Source organism: Maylandia zebra, linkage group LG20, assembly GCF_041146795.1.
Source record: "Maylandia zebra isolate NMK-2024a linkage group LG20, Mzebra_GT3a, whole genome shotgun sequence".
In the NCBI taxonomy this organism is placed as follows: domain Eukaryota; kingdom Metazoa; phylum Chordata; class Actinopteri; order Cichliformes; family Cichlidae; genus Maylandia; species Maylandia zebra.
This window is the reverse complement of record NC_135186.1, coordinates 28,712,181-28,733,988: the sequence shown is the minus strand read 5'-3', so window position 1 is coordinate 28,733,988 and position 21,808 is coordinate 28,712,181. Positions and strand designations below refer to the sequence as shown.

At 40.0% G+C, this 21,808-nt stretch overlaps 1 protein-coding gene across 1 annotated transcript; it reads right to left on the bottom strand.

Moving 5' to 3' along the window:
* Positions 1-676: 676 nt before the first annotated feature.
* Positions 677-17,499, bottom strand: sypb (synaptophysin b). Its single transcript, XM_004546378.3, has 7 exons — positions 17,391-17,499; positions 16,028-16,093; positions 8,492-8,616; positions 7,766-7,964; positions 7,468-7,659; positions 7,061-7,373; positions 677-2,798 (listed from the first exon to the last, which is right to left on the bottom strand). The coding sequence occupies exons 1-6, from the start codon at positions 17,406-17,408 to the stop codon at positions 7,092-7,094; spliced, it is 882 nt and encodes a 293-aa protein (XP_004546435.2). The 5' UTR covers positions 17,409-17,499; the 3' UTR covers positions 677-2,798; positions 7,061-7,091.
* Between the last annotated feature and the right edge of the window lie 4,309 nt (positions 17,500-21,808).

Here is a 21,808-nt window from a genome sequence, read left to right as displayed (position 1 = left end):
GCTAATGATATCTTTGAAGACTGCATAAGGCATGAGTCATTTTAAACGGAAAGGAAGAAGTTTAACATTTTTTTTTGTTATGACCACAGGCAAGCTGATAAGATCTGTGCGCCAATCCAAGATGCTTTTATCTCTGTGTGTGCAGAGGTTACCGTAAACAAGGGGAGTGTTACTTTGAGTTTTAACGTGTAATTGTATTCCTTTATGCTTTTATCATGTAGTTAAAAAAATGCTGTGTTTTGTGCAAAATTCAAAAGATTACCTGTAGTTTACACTTACATCATCGCCAAACAATAAAAGGAAATAAAAAAAAATGAACTTAAAGATCAGTTTTCACTTCTGTCATTTGTACACTGCATTTTGTATTATACTCCTGGTATTCAGACTTCAGCCTTTCTAATTTGTGCAAGTTTCCAGGTTAGTATGACTGTGCTTAATGTAGGCCTATTTCAAGAAACATATGCCATCTATAGAGCCATCTACCTGAGCATGATTAGCATTTTAGAAGCCATATGAAACTGTACAGGCGTTAAAATAGATCAAGCTTTCTCTGTTTGTCCATCTTGAAACTTCAGAACATTTTCAGTGGCATGTCACTTTTTATGTTCTCATGTAAATTATATTAACAATTTGAAAGCACACAAACCACATATGAACAGAAAAACACCTTTTAACCTTCAACAGAATAATTTCAATTTTATTTCATTTCGTTTCACATGGATCCCATATAATAAGAATACAGCAGAATTCTGGAGCGTCTCGGTTATTTTGTTTTTTCTCTGACTTATCATTATCATAAATACTAATAGGAATACATCATACACAATAAACACAGCACTATCCAAAGGCTTAGAGAGTATCACAAGACATCATTCACCACTAACAACAGAGTATATTTCATTTCAGCATATTTATAAGAGCTACAGTGAAAGAGAAAGAAAGAGAGAAACAACCGAGGTGGGAGACTAGAGGAGGAGATAAAGCAAGGTGCTTCTACACTGCCTGAATCAAAGAACCCTGAATTTATATATTTATCTATGTATTTGTGTTCACTTTTTTTCAAAAAACAAAACAAAAAAACATCTGGATGAATACGAGGCTGTACAATGGACCAGTATACTGAAGATGAACAATTTATTGTGACGAAGCTGGTGGAAGCAAAACTACCAATCGAGACGCATCTCCTACCATTCGGCAAAGACGATCTAGAATGTCCAGTCGGAGGACTGGCAATCAAAAAGTGTGTTGATATCTGGAAATAAATAATTATTGCAACACTTACTTTGTGCTTTGAGTAGAATATAGCAGAGCTGCTGTTCAGTTTGTGTCGTGTGCAGTAACCTCTACGATGGATTGAACGTACCACGACATTTACTGTGTAGCCTAATGCTTTCCTGCAGCCGTGAGCCTCAGCCTCTGGAATATGTTTAAGGATGCTTTGAGATATAGGAAGTAGGATGCATGCAGTAAACTGGTTCGCCACCAGAAAGAGAAGAGCTTAAGAACGACTGAAGATGCAGACGGATTATATATGAAGACATATTGTTTAAAATGCTTCATAATATTACGTGGTTATTCCATGGCATGAGCGAGGTCTTTAAAATTTTATACACTTTATTCTCATTTCTCTACAGTTAATGTTAATGTATGTATGCCACTGATTACAGTGTGATAGAAACACCATTTAAAAAACTATATAACTCTGTCTTACAACTTTCAGGACCACATAAAAGGCGACTGAAAACAGGATGTGGTTCATTGACAAAATGAGTTTGATGCCCTTACATAAAACCAACGAATAAACACACACACGTTGCTAAGGCAGCTGCTCACTGCCACAATTGCCATTTTCTTCTCCCTATGCACTTTTTATTTTAGATGTCAGGATTTAAAATATTCAGAGCGTCACAAGAATTCATCCTCTCTTGACGGTGAAATTTGATGGGAAAAATATATTTTAATGGACATAAAGTTGAAGCAACTCACTGTTACCACTGCTGTTCACATCTCACTACGTCTCACTTTCTTAGCTCATTTCATATATATGTGTGTATTTGCTTTCAATATTTACCATCACATCAACCCTAATTCTTAAATCTTGCCTATAATGCTGATCAAATACATTAGAAAAAAAGTCATAATGCGAACATAAAAAAATGCCCAGATTCTGAGATGAGAAAATAAGAAGATGATGTTGGTATTAATAGTTCATGGAAACTTAAGGGCAAAGGCTAAACTATGTGAGCTCCTAAACAGAACCAAAGTAAATGCAATTGAATAACTCTGTGCTCAACATTTGTTGTATAACAACTAATATGGAGTGCACAATTATTCAACTGTGTACATATAATCATATATATCAGTATGTTGATATTTACACAGCACAGACAAATACATTCTCCCAAGTTAAATGTTACTACAATGTGTTTTTTTTTTTCTTTTTCCGTAAATGTCTTTTCCATTACAAGATTTCTCATAAATGTTCATCAACGAATGTTTTGGTATTTGTATTCAAGTTTTTCTCGTATAACCAAACAGACAATCCTCTGTTGTCTTCTACAGTAAATACAACACGAGAATAAACATCATGTTACAGCAAAGATCCATTTTCCCTCTTTTTTTTCCTTCCCACCCCGACCCACAGTGATGATCTCCTCCCCCAGCCCCACTGGTGTCTCCCCTCCAGGCCTCCCTCCCTCCGCCTGTCAACTCACAGATACACAAACAGACAAACAGAGGAGTGTGGAAATGAAAGTGGTGGTCGGTGGAGAGCCACACTCCAAAATCACAAGGTCAACCTGGGCAAAGGAGACAAGCAAAGACGAGAGGGAAAGAAAATGTTAAATAAACAGCAAACACATCATTGGATAAATTACACATACATACAACTAACTCAACAAATCATGGCTTTTTAAACGCTTACAATGATACTATTTATTCACAGTAACACCAAGAAATGACAGTATGATGTGATGTATATTTCACTATAGGATAAGGAGCTGGGCAATTACTCAAATTGAAATCATGTTTTTTTGCTTCTATGAATAAATAAACCAAGATCGTCTTTATGAACTCACTGTGCATCTTTCTATTTTGTAGTGATGCTGTGTGGCAGCCTTCCAGTTCAATTCCAGGAGGAGACACAAATCCCTTTGGGGTTGTGTCAAGAAGAGCATCTGGTATATATTGTTAGTGGGATTATAACAAAAAAAACCAATTTGGAACAACAGTAACAGTAACTCAGGCACAAAGTGGTAGGCCACGTAAAATCACAAAGTGGGCTCAATGGCTGCTGAGGCGCATATTGTGAAGAGGTCGCTAACTTTCTGCAGAGCTACAGACCTCCAAACTTCATGTAACCATCAGAACAGTGTATAGAGAGCTTCATGGAATCAGTTTCCCTGGCTGAGCAGCTGCATCCAAGCCTTACATCACCGAGTGCAATGCAAAACATCGGATGTAGCCATGTAAAAAATGCTGCCACTAGACTCTAGAGCAGTGGAGACGTGTTGTCTGCGGTGACTTCTCACGCTTCTCTGTGGGGTAATCAAATGGACGCGTCTGGGTTTGGTGGTTGCCAGGAGAATGCTACTTGTCTGACTGCACAAGTGCACAAAGCAAGGTCCATAAAGACATGGATGATCGGGTTTGGTGTGAAAGAACTTGACTGGCCTGCACAGAGTCCTAATCTCGGCCTCATAAAACACCTTTGGGATGAATTAGAGCAGAGAATGCGAGCCAGGCCTTCTCATTCGACGTAGTGTCTGACATCACAAATGTATTTCTAGAAAAATGATCAAAACTTCCCATAAACACACTCCTAAACCTCGTGGAAAGCTTTCCCAGAAGAATTGAAGCTGTTATAGCTACACAGCGTGGGCCACCATCATAGTAAACCATATGGATTAAGAGTGGGAAGCCACTCAAGTTCATATGTGTGTGAATGCAGTAGCTGTTGTTTTTACGCCTCCACTTTCCTTTACCTTTGCCTCTCTGTAAAAGTCTAAATCCATCCTCTGCAAGGTTGTGGCACTTTTTTCTTTTTACTTCACATGTATCTGTTATTTAATTAATTTTTTTCAGCTGAATTATAATTAATTCAAATAAATTAGGGCAGAACGGTGGCACGGTGGTTAGCACTGTTGCCGCACAGCAAGAAGGTCCTGAGTTCAATTCCATCATTTCTGTGTGGAGGTTGCATGTATTCCCCCATGTTTAATCAATTAACCTATCCCCCACTAACAGTCCAAAGACATGCAGTTAGTGGGGATAGGTTAATTGATTAATCTAAATTGCCTATGGGAATGAATACATGTATGTGAGAGTGAATGTTCGTCTGTGTCTCTATGTGTTAGCCTGGCGACCTGTCCAGGGTGTACCCCGCCTCTCGCCATATGACAGCTGGGATAGGCTCCAGCACCCCCCGTGGCCCTGAAAAGGATAAGTGGATGCGAATGGATGGATAAAAGAAATCAGCTGGCAGAGTAGTGTCCTGTGTTCTTCCTGTGCTTTTGTGGGTTCCCTCTGGGTACTCTGGCATCTTAACATACACGAGGAATGCATAGATAGGTGAAAGGTAGTTAAGAAAATGAATGTGTGGTTAAAGGAAATTCACTTTCTGTGCTAAACTGGTGACATGTCCTGTGGACTCTACCTCTAATGTTATGAAGTAGTTAAGAAAATGAATGGATGGATATTGACTTAATGAAAAATATAGTATGATTGATATGAAACAATACTTTGCTCTTTTGATCTAAGTATAGCATTCGGTTTGCAAATCAAAGCGCCAGAAAATCTGTCTAAAATATATTGAGGTTACATCCTTTTTAACTGTGGAGTAACTTTCTCTATTTGCTGAAATTTGATTGGTCAATAGCAAAAGTGACATTCTTGTTTACCTGCTGAACTTGCTGCTCAAATTTAAGCAAATTATTTTGCGATTGTTTGAGTACATTGATGAGTATATTTTTGGGACTTTAAAACATTTTTGACCAAACAGGGAAAACAAATCATTGAAGAAGATGAGCCAAAGTGCAGGTTTTAAATCCAAGAATACAAGGCAATGGCTTCTGAGTACTCTAAACCACGTTTCTAAGTGCTCTGTGTGGCAGACATTTCACATCTTTTAATACTAAGTGCAGTTTTAGCTGTCAGTGTAGTCTACAGCCTTGGAGCAAAAAGCTCTCTCACCATAGTTATAAGACCTCTGGAGGGTAGTGGAACTCAAAGGCCAAAGAGAGCTGGTAAATGTATGTACTGTAGCTGGCTCAAAAGCTCCTTTGCAAGTCAGATGTTTGTACACAATTGGTCCTTATCGAATGACTAGATCTTTCTCCTGCAACCTTCACTACTGAACATTAACAATAATGCTGTTTCAGTAAATGTCGAAAGATACCGACTGAATCTGGCATACTCTTAATTATAAAGCCTTGACCTTCATCCTCCAGATTTTACCTTGGAGTCACAATAGGCCTGATCTCTTTGAAGCCTGTGAGAACATTAGTTGTGGATGTTTTTGTTTTCTCCTTTCAAAATGGAGTTGAGAGGGTAAGAATACTTCTGTTTGTGCTGTAGCTAACTAACTATTTAATTAACAATGAAAGTTCAAACTTTTCTTTTTATCACCTGCTGCATAAGATATCGAGCAGATGACGAAAATACAAAAAAGAGGACATCTTCAAACTTCACCTTTCTCAGGTTATTAGGCTATTACAAGTGGATACATTGTAAACAGATACATATAAACTGACTATAGACTTACTTGTTGTTTCTAGAGTATTTAAAAGTAAAATGGGAGACAGAGCCTTCAACTTTCAGGCCCCTCCTCTGTGGAACCAGCTTTCAGTTTGGATTCGGGAGATGGACACTGTCTCTACTTTTAAGATTAGGCTTAAAACTTTCCTTTGAGCTAAAGCATATAGTTAGGGCTGGATCAGGTGATCCTGAATCCTCCCTTAGTTATGCTGCAATAGGTGTAGCCTGCTGGGGGACTCCCATGATGCATGGAGTATTTCTTCCTTAGTCATTTTTCTCACTCTCTACATGTTTATACACCTTTCTGCATTGAATCATATGTGTTATTAATCTCTGTCTCTCCTCCACAGCATGTCTTTTGTCCTGTCTTACTTCTCTTGGCCCACCCGGTAGTGGCAGATGGCCGCCCCTCCCTGAGCCTGGTTCTGCCGGAGGTTTCTTCCTGTTAAAAGGGAGTTTTTTCTTCCAACTGTCGCCCATGAATTTGCTCATTATTGTAGGGTCTGTTGTTGTGATTTGGTGCTGCGTAAATAAAACTGAATTTAATTAAATTGTTTTATTTTACTTTAGTTATTAATAAGCCAGCATAACTTTTTATTTTAAGCACTTTTATGTTTTCCAAAAAATAAGTGTGATCTATAAAAGATGGATTTATGGATTTATTCACTGTGATGCCACCCATAGATTTGTAGATTCTTGTTTTGAAATCTTGCCTCAAGCAGTTTGACTGCCACCATCTTGCACCCCCCCCCCCCCCCCCTCCCAGAGAGACTGAGTACATTGGGCACTCACAGTAAGCCCACACCCTAAAGCACACCCTGATTTACTTTCTGTTTTACTCAAACTATGACAGTCATTTACAAAATAAACATTGTGTTGTAAGACTTGAAAACCATAAATATACCAGGATGTGTGTTTTTCTGAGGTCATAGATGAAGGAAGTGTTGGATCATTCTCTCATAACGTTTGTTTTGTAACCATTAGAGAAAATACAAGTTTAAGGTCGCTCTCTGAAGCAGTTGCATGCTGGATTTCAGAAAATCTTAACATTACTGATGAAATCTAATGCGCTCCAGGAAACTTCTCCATGTCATTTTCATAGTACTTGTCATTTTAGCCAAGAGGCAATGTGAAAAAAGACTCAAAAAGTGGACCATAGAAAGCATTTGTGCATTCAACCCTTTATTTGTGCTTAAAATATAATATCACATTGAATAATGGATATCTATGTCATTCTAACAACACGAGTAGAAAAAAAATGTGAGTAGAAAAACTGGACAGATTTTCTACTCATATTTGCACTCACCATTCTGCAGCTGTAGTGTTTCAGGACAGGCTCACATCTGATTAGAGTAAGAGGTAGGCTGCTGGTCATAGCCCTGGTTATAACCTCCATCCTCATTGTAGCCTCCCTGCTGGCCGTAATCGGGCTGGTAACCTCCCTGGGAGCCGGCATAGGGGTCCTGCTGTCCGTAGCCTTCCTGGGCATAGGAATCTGGGGCGGGCTGCTTCTCCTGTGATGGGACATACGTTCCAGCAAAAGCGGCCTTCCAACCGGTCTCTTTGAAGACAAACCAGAGGTTTCCAATCCACAGGATAAGGTTGATGAAACCAAAAGCCTGTGGAGGAAAAAAGAGACAAACGTTTGTTCTTATCGTTATTCTAGTATCATCTCTTTACATTGTGTCGCTAACAGAAGCATTTTAAGCCTACCACAGAGGTGTTGAGGCCGGAGACCTTGGGGTCATGGATCTCACGGCACTTATTTTCTCGTTCTTCACAGGCTTGGATGAGAGTGATGACCCGCTCTGGATCAGTGGCTGTTTTCACATCTGAGAGGCCTTTAGCCCAAGCACAAGAAGATACCAGCCACATGAAGGCAAATACCGCCGTCACAACAAAATCCTGGAAATCAGCAACACAAGGTTATTGTTTTTTCCTATCATTAATTGAGAAGTATTACATTTAAGACAAGATGTACTTTTTATGTGCTTCAAGGTAACAAACTCACAATCTGGGCCCCTTTATTGTTTTCACGGTACTTCTCTAAGATGAAACAGTATACAGCGAGCGCTGCCATAGAGTAGAGGAAGGAAAAGACACCAATGGTGACGAAGAACTCGGCTGAAGAGGAGTAGTCCCCGACCAGGAACAGACGCTCCTTGTCTCCTCCCTTACAAGTGGGTGCATCAAAGTAAACCTGATGGAGCCTGGGGGCAGGAACACAAAAAAAGGGATAGACACAGATGAGAAGGTGTAAGAGCTGCAAAAATACAGCAGATGATTCTAAAGTTGTAAATCTGAAACATGCTGTAGCTGAATTTTAATTTATTCAAAACTGGGTGAATTGAATTCTCAGAGACTTTTATGCAACCAGAGGAGTCTTCTCCTGCTGGCCATTACACAGAAGGCAGATTTAAGGGACTTCCACATTAGGTTTATTTTTCAAAAGCAGAAACTGCATACTTTTCTTTATGTACAGTTTATTACTGCAACAAGCAGAATTTGTTCAGTTAGCTAGAGCTTCTAAAATAGTAAACTTCTCTGAGCTTCTTTGCTACAGAACAACAAGCATATCTAAAATAAAAATAAGTCTTTCGTGACAAAAATTGCCCCCCCAAAAGGACATATTTATTTATTTATGAATGCTGTTAAACTTAATCTAATGTAGAAGGCTGTCAAACTGTAAGTTCAATTAAATGTTAAAAGTTCAGTTATGTGATGATATAATCCATACCTGAATGGATATTCAAACTCTACTTCTATGCCTAGATCACTTTCCGAGCGGTTGCTGCACTCCACACTCATCTTGAACATGCCAGAGTAACTTCCACATGTCGAGAAAGCGAAGATTGCAAAGATCTGTGGGAGAAGGAGCAGGAATACGCCAAATTACTTGATTTGTATCCAGAAGGTAAGAGTTACACTAAAAAGGAACAAACATTGTTTGAATTCTGGCTTCCCCACAAAGTATAAAATACATATTAGAGGATAAAGTTGGACAACCATGTTTGTTTCTTTGAGAATGTGGACTTCTTTATGTTACATATGAGGAGCAGAATTTTTTGTGTTAGGAGTTTTCTTGTTGTTTATTTGTTTACTTGTTTGCATGATTACAATGAATGAATAAAAATAAATACATGCATGCCTTAATAAAATATGTACTGAATTTAAAACCCCATCCATGTGATCATTGACACATTCTAGACAACCATGACTATGCTTCCCAACCTTTGCAGTTTCAAGCAGACTTATCAAGATCAACCAATCAGAGCGAGGTGCTAATAAATTCCCACAGAGTGCAAATAAATACAGCATTATCAGCAGGTTACAGAGCACTGACTGCACCTGTTGCCCACGGTACATTTAAATTGGTTTTGTACTGTTGTTTATGTGTGTGCATGTGTGATTGTGCATTCGTTTACAGGGTGCCTCATTATTACTGTAGGTGCACTTAGCTCAGTCTTATTTTTCACCTCTTACCTGCAGTCACATAAACAGCACAGACAAATATGAGTGGAGATAAACTTGCAGCCTCTCGCTCTTCACACACACACAAACAGCAGATTAGACAAGTCGGACTATTTTTACCACACCCTCCCTACTCTGCAGACCAGATCCGATTGGATAGAATATCCAGCTATTAATCTGACGGAGGTGCTCCACCATCTGTTACCAAATACTCAGCTTCCAGCTACTGTACAGTCAGTCACAACACATGCATACATACACACACTGGCACACCCCCACACGTGAGTGCATATGCACACACACCAGCTCACGTCACTTCCTCTAGCCTCATAGTATGACCTACGTGCAGAAGGCATAAACACACTAAACTAATTACAGTAATCTTTCAGCTAATGTGAGTACGGAGGCTTGTTTGTTGGATTTGCACAGAGTGAGTGACTAAATTGAGCCCTATTGTTTTAATTTTGTTCTTCCCTGTTCCTTTAGGGCTGTGTTTAAGTTTAAGTGTCCTCTGCCAAAGCCCAAAGGCTTATTAACAGGTTTTAATAATCGATGCAAATGACTGTAGATGTGAAAGAGGCGGCATTATGTGTGAAAGGAGAGACAAGAGCACTCGTAAGCAACACAGTCATCTCTCTTTCTCTCTCTCTATTAAATTTAAAGCAAAGAAAAAAAAAACCATTTGCCATCTGCAGTGTAGCTCTGGTGCAAAAATCCAGTTGGAGCTTTGGAAATTGACCAGATCTAACCCAGAATGTTTGAGAGATCTAAATGCACCCTAAAAGTGAGAAAATCTGTCCATCCGTGTTATGTTCTTCATGGGCAAGCAATTAATCCTTAACACTGAGCAAATCACCATTTATATCAATAATAAATAGGGGTGTTATATTTGTTTAAACTCCAAACCAACAGCATAACAGAATCAAATGCTGAAGTAACTGTGCAATTAATCAATATCTACAACCTGGGCAGTAACTGCAGTGTAAGCACAATCCTTAACACAGCCTGCAGTGTTATGCTATAAATGTGTACCACCCATGCTGTTACTATTAACTGTTCATTATTTTCAAAACAATTAGAGGTTAAAATTTCTTGAGTGAGCTCAGTATGGAGACTATTTGGTGCCTCAGCTGTGTGTTGTTCTTACAGATCAAATGAAAACACACCTTTAAACATAAAATATGTAACGAGCCCGATTTTGATGTGGTGCAACATGATGATGTAGCTAAATATTAATACAGTATATTAACATATGCAAGAATTCATAGTTTGTTTGTTTTTTACAGAGTCCTTAAAAACAACAAAGCATAGCAGATTATTAAAGTCAGGAAGGTGCTCATACAGTACTCATGATAAGAGTCTTAGGTGCTTTTTATTTCTTTCTTGGCAACAGAGCAGAGACTAATATTTATTTAGGTAACAGCTTGATATTGATAGCACAATGAGATGTTTCCAGGTGGATCCTGAAAAATACTTTTTGAAGTATCAGCAATGGGTAATACCACTTTTTAAATGCTCTGCTTCCATACAGTCAGCATAAAATGTTATGTGTTAGTTGATGCCTTAAATTCGCCTGTTGCTAATGTTGCTTTGATCACCAAGATCTTTCAAAACAGCCAGTGCAGACGTGCTGTCGGACAGTTTTTATGTAAATTTTGGCATGCCTGTTATCAGATCATCACTGGTTTTGCACGGACTGGATTTGAGAGTACGCTGATCAAAAGTGAATTGCTGGGTTATGGGCCTAATGTTTGAAACCCCTGTTGTAGTGCTATATGCTATATGTTTCTCACATGATGGCGAACAACTTATGAATTTTGATCTGATAACAGATCTTGATGATCAAAGCATCGTTACACACACAGGTGAAGGTAAGGCCAGAAAATCGCCTATGAGACAGCTAACAGTTGGGAGTGAAAAATACATATTCTCCAACTGGTTGGCGAGTGGTTCCCACAAATTGCTAGCAGTTGCTAGCTGAAATAAGTTATAAAGAGGTTTAATGGTGCTCCACCAGTTACTTGATCCTTAGCAGATTGCCACTGTTGCGTGTAGTGTGCAAAGGTTGTGCCTCATTACCGCAGCCAGCCTGCTGACCCTTCAAAAAGTCTACCTTAGTTTGAAGCCAAATGTTATCCATTTCTGGTTTATGTTGCCCTTCTAACAGTTTCACTACTGCTTGAAGAGTAGCTGGTGAGTGTTTGCAGACAAGTTGGTTAACTCCATGCAAACCCAGGCGACCACTGTAATCTGCAAGCAACCAAAGGAACTGCATAAATTACCATCAACCTCTTATTAAGTGTTAGTTGATGCCTTACGTTCTCCTGTGTATGTAGTGATGCTTACATAGATATACATACACAGGTGGAGGAATACACATTTTTAACAGGGGTGTCACTGACTGGTCTATAGGCCTGTGTGGCTGGGCTTTAGTAATCGATTTCACAGACATTGATGTTAACCAAACCACTCAGCAACTGGTTGGGGATTACACATTATTCTCTTACATTCTGTGGTTGCCAGATCATCACTGTCTCTAGGCCTATGACTATGGCCTTTTTCATGTGATCCTTCACTGTCCAGCCTATGTCACATGGTTAGTCTATTACGATTTTATTAAAGTTTAAAGTTAGGGATGTGGCTGCTTTGAGATACCTGGGCCTGTACTTGTCTGCCTCAGCTCGGTTAATTCCAGTTATTGAACTGGAGCTGCTGTTTATGCCTTATGGACACACATTAAACACTTCCATATAACTGGTCTTCTTTCCACAATGACAGGAGTCGTCCCCTGCTGGCCATTAGAAATAATGCAGATTGCATTCCCATCAATATATATAAAGCAAAGTACCAGCACTGAAGGAAAAGTCAGGGGATAGTCAGTTTCTTGTCTCCCAGGACTGTAAACTTTTTGTGGAAACATTCCTGTGATCATTTTAGAGCTTGGATAAAAATCTGTGGTCAGCAAATAGAATCTAAATGGAAGGCGCCTTTGGACAATTAAGCACTGCACTTTTATGGTGATAAATGAGTAGAGGGAGGCGTTGTGGAGAGGAAGGAGCGGGACAGCCAGACTGAGTAAAGAGATGGTGGCACACTGAGTGCTAGGTGCCATGGTAACACTGCTGGCAGCATCACACAGCGAGGAGGCAGAGGCTGGTTTCTACCCCTCCTGGTATGCTGAATGGTTGTCAGCAGAAGATATACAATTCTTCACACTCAGACACAAATGATCTGCTGTTCTCACACTCCCTGTCTGACTTAGGTTTGCCTCCATCTCCGAAATTATTGATCCAGACATGGATAGAAGTAGCAATTGTAAATAACAGAGCATGTAGATGTTGTAGTTTTGGGACTATCCTAGTTCTAACGAAAGCAAAGGCATCTTTAACGTGTCAAAACTTGTCATTTAGTATGCAATCTATAAACTGACCCATATATGTGTAGAAAAAATACACACCAAAAGCAAAATAAACACAAGCTGTCTAAGCCTCCACCAGAGGCCCTGGAGTAATAACCACCAAGAGTGTCTGCACAGCAACCCCCCCCCCCCCCCCCCCCGCCCCGAGCTACAACAAAATCAACAGCCTTTATTACACATTAGAGACCATGCCAAAGTGAAAAAGGCTGTTACTTCATGTTCCCACAGCCTTTATAAGCCTGCTGAGAATGAGTCAGAGCAGAAATCTGAATACAGATTAAATTCAACATCGCAGTGGCTTCATGTAGCAGCTGAGAACAGTTCCTGGGGTTCAGCTCTACATCAGCTGTATTCTGGAACTCAATGTCTTCTAACATCCATCAAATCTAGGCTGTGTCAGCACTATTCCCCAGAGACAGGGAGAGAGAGAGGATGGGGTGAGGTGGGCAAATCCACATTAGTCACACATACAGTATGCTGTTTTAATGTCACTCATGCAACAAGAATAGTGCTCACTTGCTTCTGCATGACCACAAATCCTCAACCCATATACAGGACTGTCCATTTCTAACTACTCTCATCTCTCCAGTTCAAAAATGGGAATACTGATATGTACACAGCTGGTAAACTGCTGCTATTTCATTGATGCATGAACTGTGCTCTATAAAAGCACAAAAAAATGTTTCGTTCGGCTATACAAATATACATCTTCCTGATTTCTGTTTCCAGCAAAACCTCCACTAGAATCTGGAAAAATACTTCTCATGGGTGGATCCTCTATCCCCTCTCCTAAAAAACACGGTGTTACTGGTTAGGCATGCCCATATTAATCCACAAAGAGGAGTAGATCCAGGAGCTCCTCCTCTAGCCCTGACGCTGAGGCACGCAGGCCCACTGACAGATTATTCATGGGCCTTGGCCTCCTGAGCGGGCTACTGATTGGTGGTTGGCTCGCACTGACCCAGGGAGGCAGTGATGAGGTGCTGGCACACTCACACAGCTCCAGGGAAGGACTTCAGAGTCATGCAGCACACTCACGGCTCTGACTATTCTCTAGCATATCTGCAGAGCCCATTACAATGTGGAACTCTTTCAGCACTGCTCTGGCACACGCGTTCTCATCTGGGTTGTTTTAGCTGTGCTCTCAGGCTGAGGAGCAGAGGACAGGCCAGGGATTACTGCACCCATCCAAGGAGGGGCACGCCCTGCACCCTCCCAAAAATGCATTCTGACATTTCATTATGTAGGAGGAATTGAAACATTAGAGCTACATAACCTTTGGGTCATTTGTGAGCTAAGTCCTATTTTTAGATGTGCTGTTGTGATATTTTTAATCATTAAATGTTCCCTAACATTAATTTATTGATTTTCTTCCTTTGCATTTTTTGTTGTTGTTGCAGGAATTGGTGTGGTAAGGATAATGGAAAGTGGTGTGTGTGTGTGTGTGTGTGTGTGTGTGTGTGTGTGTGTGTGAGAGAGAGAGAGAGAGAGAGAGAGAGAGAGAGAGAGAGTGTGTGCAATGCAATCTTCCACTTCTAATCAGTATATTGCAACATAATTCAGTGAATTGTGGCTAACAGTAGCAAGATTTACTCCTTAAGGCAGGTAGTTACTGCCCTAAGTGATGATGAAAACAGCTCGACCTACAGAGATACATCAACTTAATAAAAATAATTAAAAACCATCAGTTACTACATTATAACTGTGGCAATAAATAATATTACTTGGTCATTTCAGCTGTAAAAGTGGCATCTGCAATCACTGCTAACTGATTGGTCAAGTTATTGACCAAAACAAAACAAACCCTAAATGAAACAAATATACAAGTGAAGTAAGTTTTCAGTTCAGGATATTCATAAATGCAATGATGAATAGGTGCTATGACTATCAGCAACCCAAGGTTTAATTATTGCTTCTAGATACCTTAATATATGTCAAAAGGAAAAGCATGCTTTTTTAAATGACTATAGTAATTATTGTATTATTATTATATTACAAACATGTCAATCTGATTATTATTGCAGAGAATATTTTAGTCACTTTCGAGATCGCAGTCTGCTACAATTATGACAGCAAACCAGATGCGGCCACGGTCAGTTAGTAGCATAACCATAAGTAGTGCCTCTGTTTCCGTCACTGAAATGCCCCCCAGCTGTGGACACAAAGGAAAACAGAAAGAAAGCGAAAAATGCAATGTAGCTGCACCACTCTCCACCCTGCAGCCTCTTCACTATGCTGCTGATGATGATGGAGGACAAACACTGTGAAAAACAACACATAACGAGAGAATGTCTGTGACTGTGTGAGCTAAAAACATTTCCAGTTAAGAGGGAAACTGTTGCCATGATGCAACATTTTCTGCCTAAAAGCTGACTTGAAGGGTTGAGCACCTGATGGAACTACAAAGAAAATCTAAAAAGATGTCTGGCTATTTGTGAGTACAACACAGCGTGTGAGGTGTCCCATATTCCACCAGCATAAACAAATAAAGGCAAATCCTTGCAATCCTCGGGTTTTCTCCCTGCATCGATGAATTAATGAATGAGTAGCTTGGTTGGAACAGGCTGCACATAAAAAATGGGTACTAAATTGCACTAGCATGAGGGCACATCCTCTGAGATGGATTTAACAAATTGTCATTATATTCCTCAGTGAATTGACACAGTGTTACTACAGAGTGATGTAATACAGCCTGCTGGTATCTCCCACTCAGGGCTGCTGGGGCAAGTATTACCATAACCATAAAGAAACATGAGACTCCACAGTTTCAATTTGGAGTCTCAATGCATTACTTAATCATGTGCAATTCAGTAACTAAGAGGCCTTAGGATAAGTTTTAGGAGAAATCATTTAAAAAAAAAGTCAGACCTCCATGTAGGCCTTGGTTTTGTTGCAGTCTTCCACTCCTAATCAGTATATTGCCAAACAATTCACTGAATTATGGCTAACAGTAGCAAGAGGTACTCAGTAATGCAGATAGTTAATGCCTAAATGACCATGAAAACAGTTCAACTTACAGAGATGTATCAATTGAACTCCTTTTGGTGATTTCAGTCATTAAAGTGGCTTGGTTCATGTTTCAGGAACAATAATAAAAGAAAATACAATTAAAAAACGTCTGACCTCTGAGTCTTTTCCCCAAGACTCGACATGCATAGCCATCATAATGTACCATGCAGCTTTATGGCCTCTGTGTGACAGAAGGTCACAAATATGGCATCAAGGGACATGCAGGCATTATGTATCACACAAAACCATAGAAAAGCTTCAGGATTTCTTCTTTTGTAATATGATTTTATTACAATTTGTATTAAAATATTCCCTCGTTGGTGCTGTATATCATGATCACTGCCACCAATAAATGTGTAACAACAGAAAACTTACCCATTGTAGAGCTTTTATAAATCCCAGAGGTTGTTTGATTATCGTGAACTGCCCTTGGGCCACCAGCTGTCAAGACAAAAACAGCAGAAAGAAGCACTTAATTTTAAAAACATCACGTTTTGGACTTTACTCTAGTTTTATGAACTCTGTGCCTCTCAGTCGAGCAGGCACGATGAGGCTGATTAAAAACACAAACCTCATTACTTCAGTCTCATTGCCCACAAGCCTGGCCTGCTCCTGGCACCTGCAGGTGTTTGTTATACTACGGCAACAATCTGGCAGTGAATACAGTGAGTCACCTGCCAGAGCTCACATCTTTGTGGACTTATGAGGTGATGTAGTGTAGTAATTTGTAGTATAGACTTCAAAGGCTGTGGTGTATCTGTATGTGTAAGAATGAGGCACAGAGCTGCTCCTGCAGCTTTACAATTACACAAAGCTGATTAGCGGTCTGCCGCTCGGCTCCCGTGCTGCACACTCCTCAGCAATTCTTTGACTTATTTATGAGGAAATCCCGTTTTTTAATTGACGATCGAGGCAAAAGAGGGGCTGGCGTGCAGGTGAATGCGACAAAGCAAAGAAGGCGGTGTGTCCCCGTGTGCATCAATAAATGGCCGCACCGGAATAAGCAGCAGTGATGATTTTCTCACAGGCTGCGGGGCCACTTTTATCCTCATTGTTTCTGCACAAAGCCAAACATCCATATTAAGCAGATGACGCAGGTACTGACAAAATTCCTGCTCAGAGGAGCCTGACAGCCTGATATCCGCTCGTCTCCCCGGGAAGACTTGATGGCTTTGACACAAACCATTCAGCAGTCTGAGAGATGAGCTGTTCGGGACCAGCGAAAGAGAGATGCAGGAGCCTGTGCTCCTCTTTGGCCTACTGCGGTTATACGAATACAGCGAGGGCCTTGGAAATTAATCAGGTTGTCGTTTGTTATCGTGGCAACAGCGGGCTAATTGAGACGTGGGCAAACTAAATCAATTAGGTGAATCCCCTGAGATAATAGGTATCATCGTCTCCTTCCGTAGCTAAATGTCATTGCTGCAGAAATCTCTGGACATCCTACTCATTTTTGGAAACTCAGCGGGCCACTTTAAAACACACACTGCAGCATCAGCTGTGGAGAAATCTCTCATTGGATTGGACCCTTTCGTGTCCCTATAAAACTGCATTTTAAAGATTAATTCCCAAATTCACATTTCGAGTCCAAGGACTCCAAAACGCATTCGATGTCTACATTTAGAATAAAATATCGCCATTAAAACGGGCGACAAAATGAAACGAGTATTAATAAATGAAACAATCGTTACCACACGAAACAATAATGAAATAGATGATTTCCCCATCAAAGCCTTACCTGGTTTACAACATCCATCTTGGCCGCTTACTCGCTGATAAGAGGATCAGAGGGGCGGGGGGAGGGAGGCGTCTCATCCGGAACAGCCCAGGGGAGGAAGACGCCCAGAAGGAAGAGCTGGAATGCGTCACGAGCTGGACGAGCGTCGTGACGTCAAAATAATTACGAGGATGTGGAGTAGCGACGAGCCGGGCACTCTATCCAATCGCGTCGTTGCTTTTATTCCGAGGGAGCAGAAACTACCCCGGGGGTGATGATGGAGAGAGGAGCGCATGGAGACTGTTCACGCTTTAGTGGAAGGAGTGGTTTAGAGGAGAACATCAAAAGGTCAATGAAGGTTTGTGAACAGATGCTAGTCATTAACAGTCAGCACGATCACCTGACATTATCAAAACAGCTGTTTGCTTGTTTTTTTAATGTATATTTTCCCTTTAGAAGTCCCCGTAGCCAAAACCTGCGAGGGAAGTTAGGGAAAGTTCACCGAGAGTTCTGGAAGATGAGGATGGAATCATAAATAGAGTGCTAGTGAGGCCAGGTGGGTTTGGCTCCTTGTTTTCACCAGAAATGTCTCTGAGCATTTTATTGCCAAACATCGGGAGCTGCAACTGTAGTTGCTGCTCCTGTATAATGATAATGACCTATCGTCGTTATGCAAAGTAACTGTGAAATAACCGAAATGAGATGCAAAATATTAAGATCAATATGACATCCAAAAAAGCCTTTAATCACAAAAGCAGACAAACAGTGCCTTCACAAAGTCACTGCAATTTTTGTGAAAAAAAGCAAACGTTTCCCTGTTGTCTAAAACTATGCATTAAAATGCACACTGAAAAAGTAAACGTTAGGACATGTAGAGGGTTGGCGTGACAGAAGAAGAGGCTCGAGACAGGATGAGATGGAGATGAATGATCCGATTTGCGACCCCTAAAGGGAACAGATAGAGAAAGAGAAAGCTCAAAAGCAAAAGTCTGTAGGTGCTTATAATTCACACTTGTTTAAAAATATTTTTGGTCACATTCACATCAAACGGTGAAGTAAACAGCACACGGAAAATCCATTTTCACATCTTTATGTTTGAATGACTAGATGGGAAGAGGAAGTGTATGAAAGTGCTGCAAATGCAAATTCAAACCCCTTCTTTTTATTAAAAAAATGTGATGTACTGCTGGCATGTCCAAGTTGTACTTACTTCCCACCATGTGACACCTGGGGTAGATTAAAGAGGGCCTTATTCTCTGACATATATAGTATAATACTATAACTGTGGATGCTATAACTGTGGATGCTCATATTAAAAATGTTAAGCATAGAAACGAGTAATCCCTGCTACATATCCTCCTTAGACAGCTTTCTTCTTTGTATGGTGTTAATGAGAGGAGATGTCATTAATCCAGTCATCTGGCCACCTGCTATTAAAATCTAGTAATAGGGAGGGGCGTCCAATCAGAAGAAATGTTTCAAGGGAGGAGGAGTGGAGCTAAATTCCTTGTTTTAGTCAGTAAATTAACTGAAGGGGATGCATGAAGTATAAGATATATGTAGAAGAGTTTGAACGACGAGTTATGCAAAGCTACTTCGGTACAGTCCAGAAATAAAAACTGAAATTTGGAAATGCAGAAGGTAGCTTTCCTTAAAGGGTACATCATACAGGGTTTTAATGTTGCTGTGCAGAGATAATCCAACCTCTTTGTCTTGAAAGTCTTTAAGAAAGCTGTTATGTGACAAGAAACCACTTCTCCAATTGTTTGCATCAGAATGGCATGTTTAAAGATTTTAAGCCAGCCCTAAAGCTCTGGTCAGACAACCTTCTCATAGTGTTAGATGATCGACTTGTCCTCTTTTTGCTCGTATTGTTAGATCTTAGAGGTGGGTTTGACACGACTGATTGCAAAAGCTGGAGCATATTATTTGGATTAAAGGCACCACACTCTTGTTTATATCAGTAATACACACGATCATCACCTTCTCAGTGCTGTAGAGATAAAACTTGGCTTATGTTAGTACCATTTTAAAAGGCCACCAAAATAACATGGCCCGTTGTACCAGGCGTTCTTTGTAATTCTGGTCAGTGAATTTTTGTATTTTATTCTCCTCTTAATTTGCACTGACTTGCAGATATCTGTGTCTGTGCTTTGCACTTATATAATTTATGGATGCAGCTTTCTAATGAAGCTTGCATAACTCTCATCCGAATATGGTCACTGCTTACTCCAAAAACAGAACATAGCATTTACCAAAAGGCTAACATTCAGACTGCCAAAACCAGGGGTGAATATGATGGTGGCTGCATCCATCTTTAATGTACAATACAATCTATTGGATGACACTGACAACAGTTAAGGCATGTCTTGAAACACATTCTGAGCATATTTTTTCAATTCAAAGACAGCTTAAGTTTTTGTATGTGGGCCAGTACTACTGTATGTCATGGTCCTGGGTACTTTGACCCAGTGTTTTGAGTTTTCCTGTGTTTTTTTGCCATTTTTGTTTAAGCTCACTTCTTGTTTTAAAGGTTAATTCTATGTTGCATAGGGTGTTCTGTTAAGTTTTGTTTATTAGATCCCCCCGTTGTTTCTTTTCCCTCTGTCTCCCTCAGTGTATCTGTTTATTTAATTGTGAGTTCTTGTGTCCCCGTGTGTTCCCACATCCCTTATCTTTCTGTGTATTTATGCATCTCCCTCAGTTCCATGGCTGTGTTCCTCTCCCTGTGTTTCATGTTATCATTAGTATTTTCCCAGTATAGTTTTGTCTTGTTTACACTTTAAAGTTCTGATGCTGGTCTATAAAGCTCTGAATGGTTTAGGACCAAAATACATCAGTGACCTCCTGACCCAGTATGAACCTTCCAGATCCCTCAGGTCATCTGGATCCGTTTTTATTATCAGTTCCCAGAGTCAGAACCAGACACGGAGAAGCTGCATTCAGCTTTTATGCTCCTTATATCTGGAACAAACTCCCAGAAAGCCTCAGATCAGCTGAAACACTCAGTTTATTTAAATCCAGGTTGAAGACTCACCTATTCTCAGCTGTATTTGAATAAAGCACCAAATCCGCACTGTTTTACTTTTAAGCTTACATTTCAAAACTTAAAATTTTAACTACTGATTTTATCTATTGTTCCCTTTTTTTCTTTTTCTTTTTAAATCATGCTTTTTAATTGTTTCTGTTTTTTAATGTCTCTGTAAAGCACTTTGAATCACCTTGCTGTTGAATTGTGTTATATAAATAAACTTGCCTTGTTTTTGCATTCAGCAAATAAAGCTGGTTTTTGAGTCCTGTTTCCGAGATTTTGCGTTTGGGTCCTTCTCCTGCCTGCACACAGCCGTTTCATGACACATGTAGTCTGAGATCAAAGAGCTCTATTGAGATAATACGAGGTCTTCAAGATGTGATGGATCCTGATGATTCAAGATCTTATGTAGGAAGAGAAAATTTTTAAATTCAATTCTGGATTTAACAGAGCCAGTGAAAAGAATGTCATATGGGAGAATTATGATCAGTGTTAGTGCTGTTTAACAACTCTTCTGGAAATTTTGGAAATAAAAGCAAGGTTGGAAAGGGTGCTGGATCAAGTAAAACCTTTTAAAGTATTGTCCTATTGCAGAAACCTTAAAACTGAAACAGAAAATTTACCGTGAGAATTCGTCACGATGAAGGTATCATTCCCGCTGTGATTCAAAGCCTTTAATAAGGAATACTTAACCATCGTTACATGGAGAAACCTTTGGAATACAAGCGCGCTGATCCACACAGGTATGCACACGGGTGTTCACTGCTCGTAGACCCAAATTACACCTTTCTTGGCTGCTACTTCGAAGCACATCTGTCCTGCGTGCTGCACAACAACATTGAATATTTAGTATTTACTGCTGTTTACACTTAGCTAGATTAATGCGATGGTGTTGTGTTTAGTATGTTGCTTTGTTTGGCTGTGGCCCCCCCACACCCTCTAGCAGATTATTACATGAAGGAACCTTTTAAAAAAACAAAAAACAAGCGCGTCCATGCTCACAGGTGTACACACGGGTGATCACACCCACAAACTACACCCTTTTTGGCTCCTACCTCAAAGCACACTGTGTTCTGTTGATCTTATGTGCTGCACAATAATGTTTAACATTTAGTATTTACTGTCATATTCCCATATATCATTGTGATGTTGTTTATTCTATTACTCTTGTTCTCTTCTGCTTGCTTTCTTTTTTCTTTCTCAGCAGGTGATCCAGGTGATCGATATATGCATTTTTTTTTCTCTGCCCGTTCTGTTGGTTTTTGTCTTTTGCCCTTCTCCCCCGTCCCTCTTCTCAGCTGTTTCTCTTTCCCTCTTTCTTTCTCCCCTTCTTTCCCCCAGTCAAGTCTGTCCCGTATTCATTAAGTGAAAATAAAATAAACAATAAAAGGTGAATCAAATGGACCAT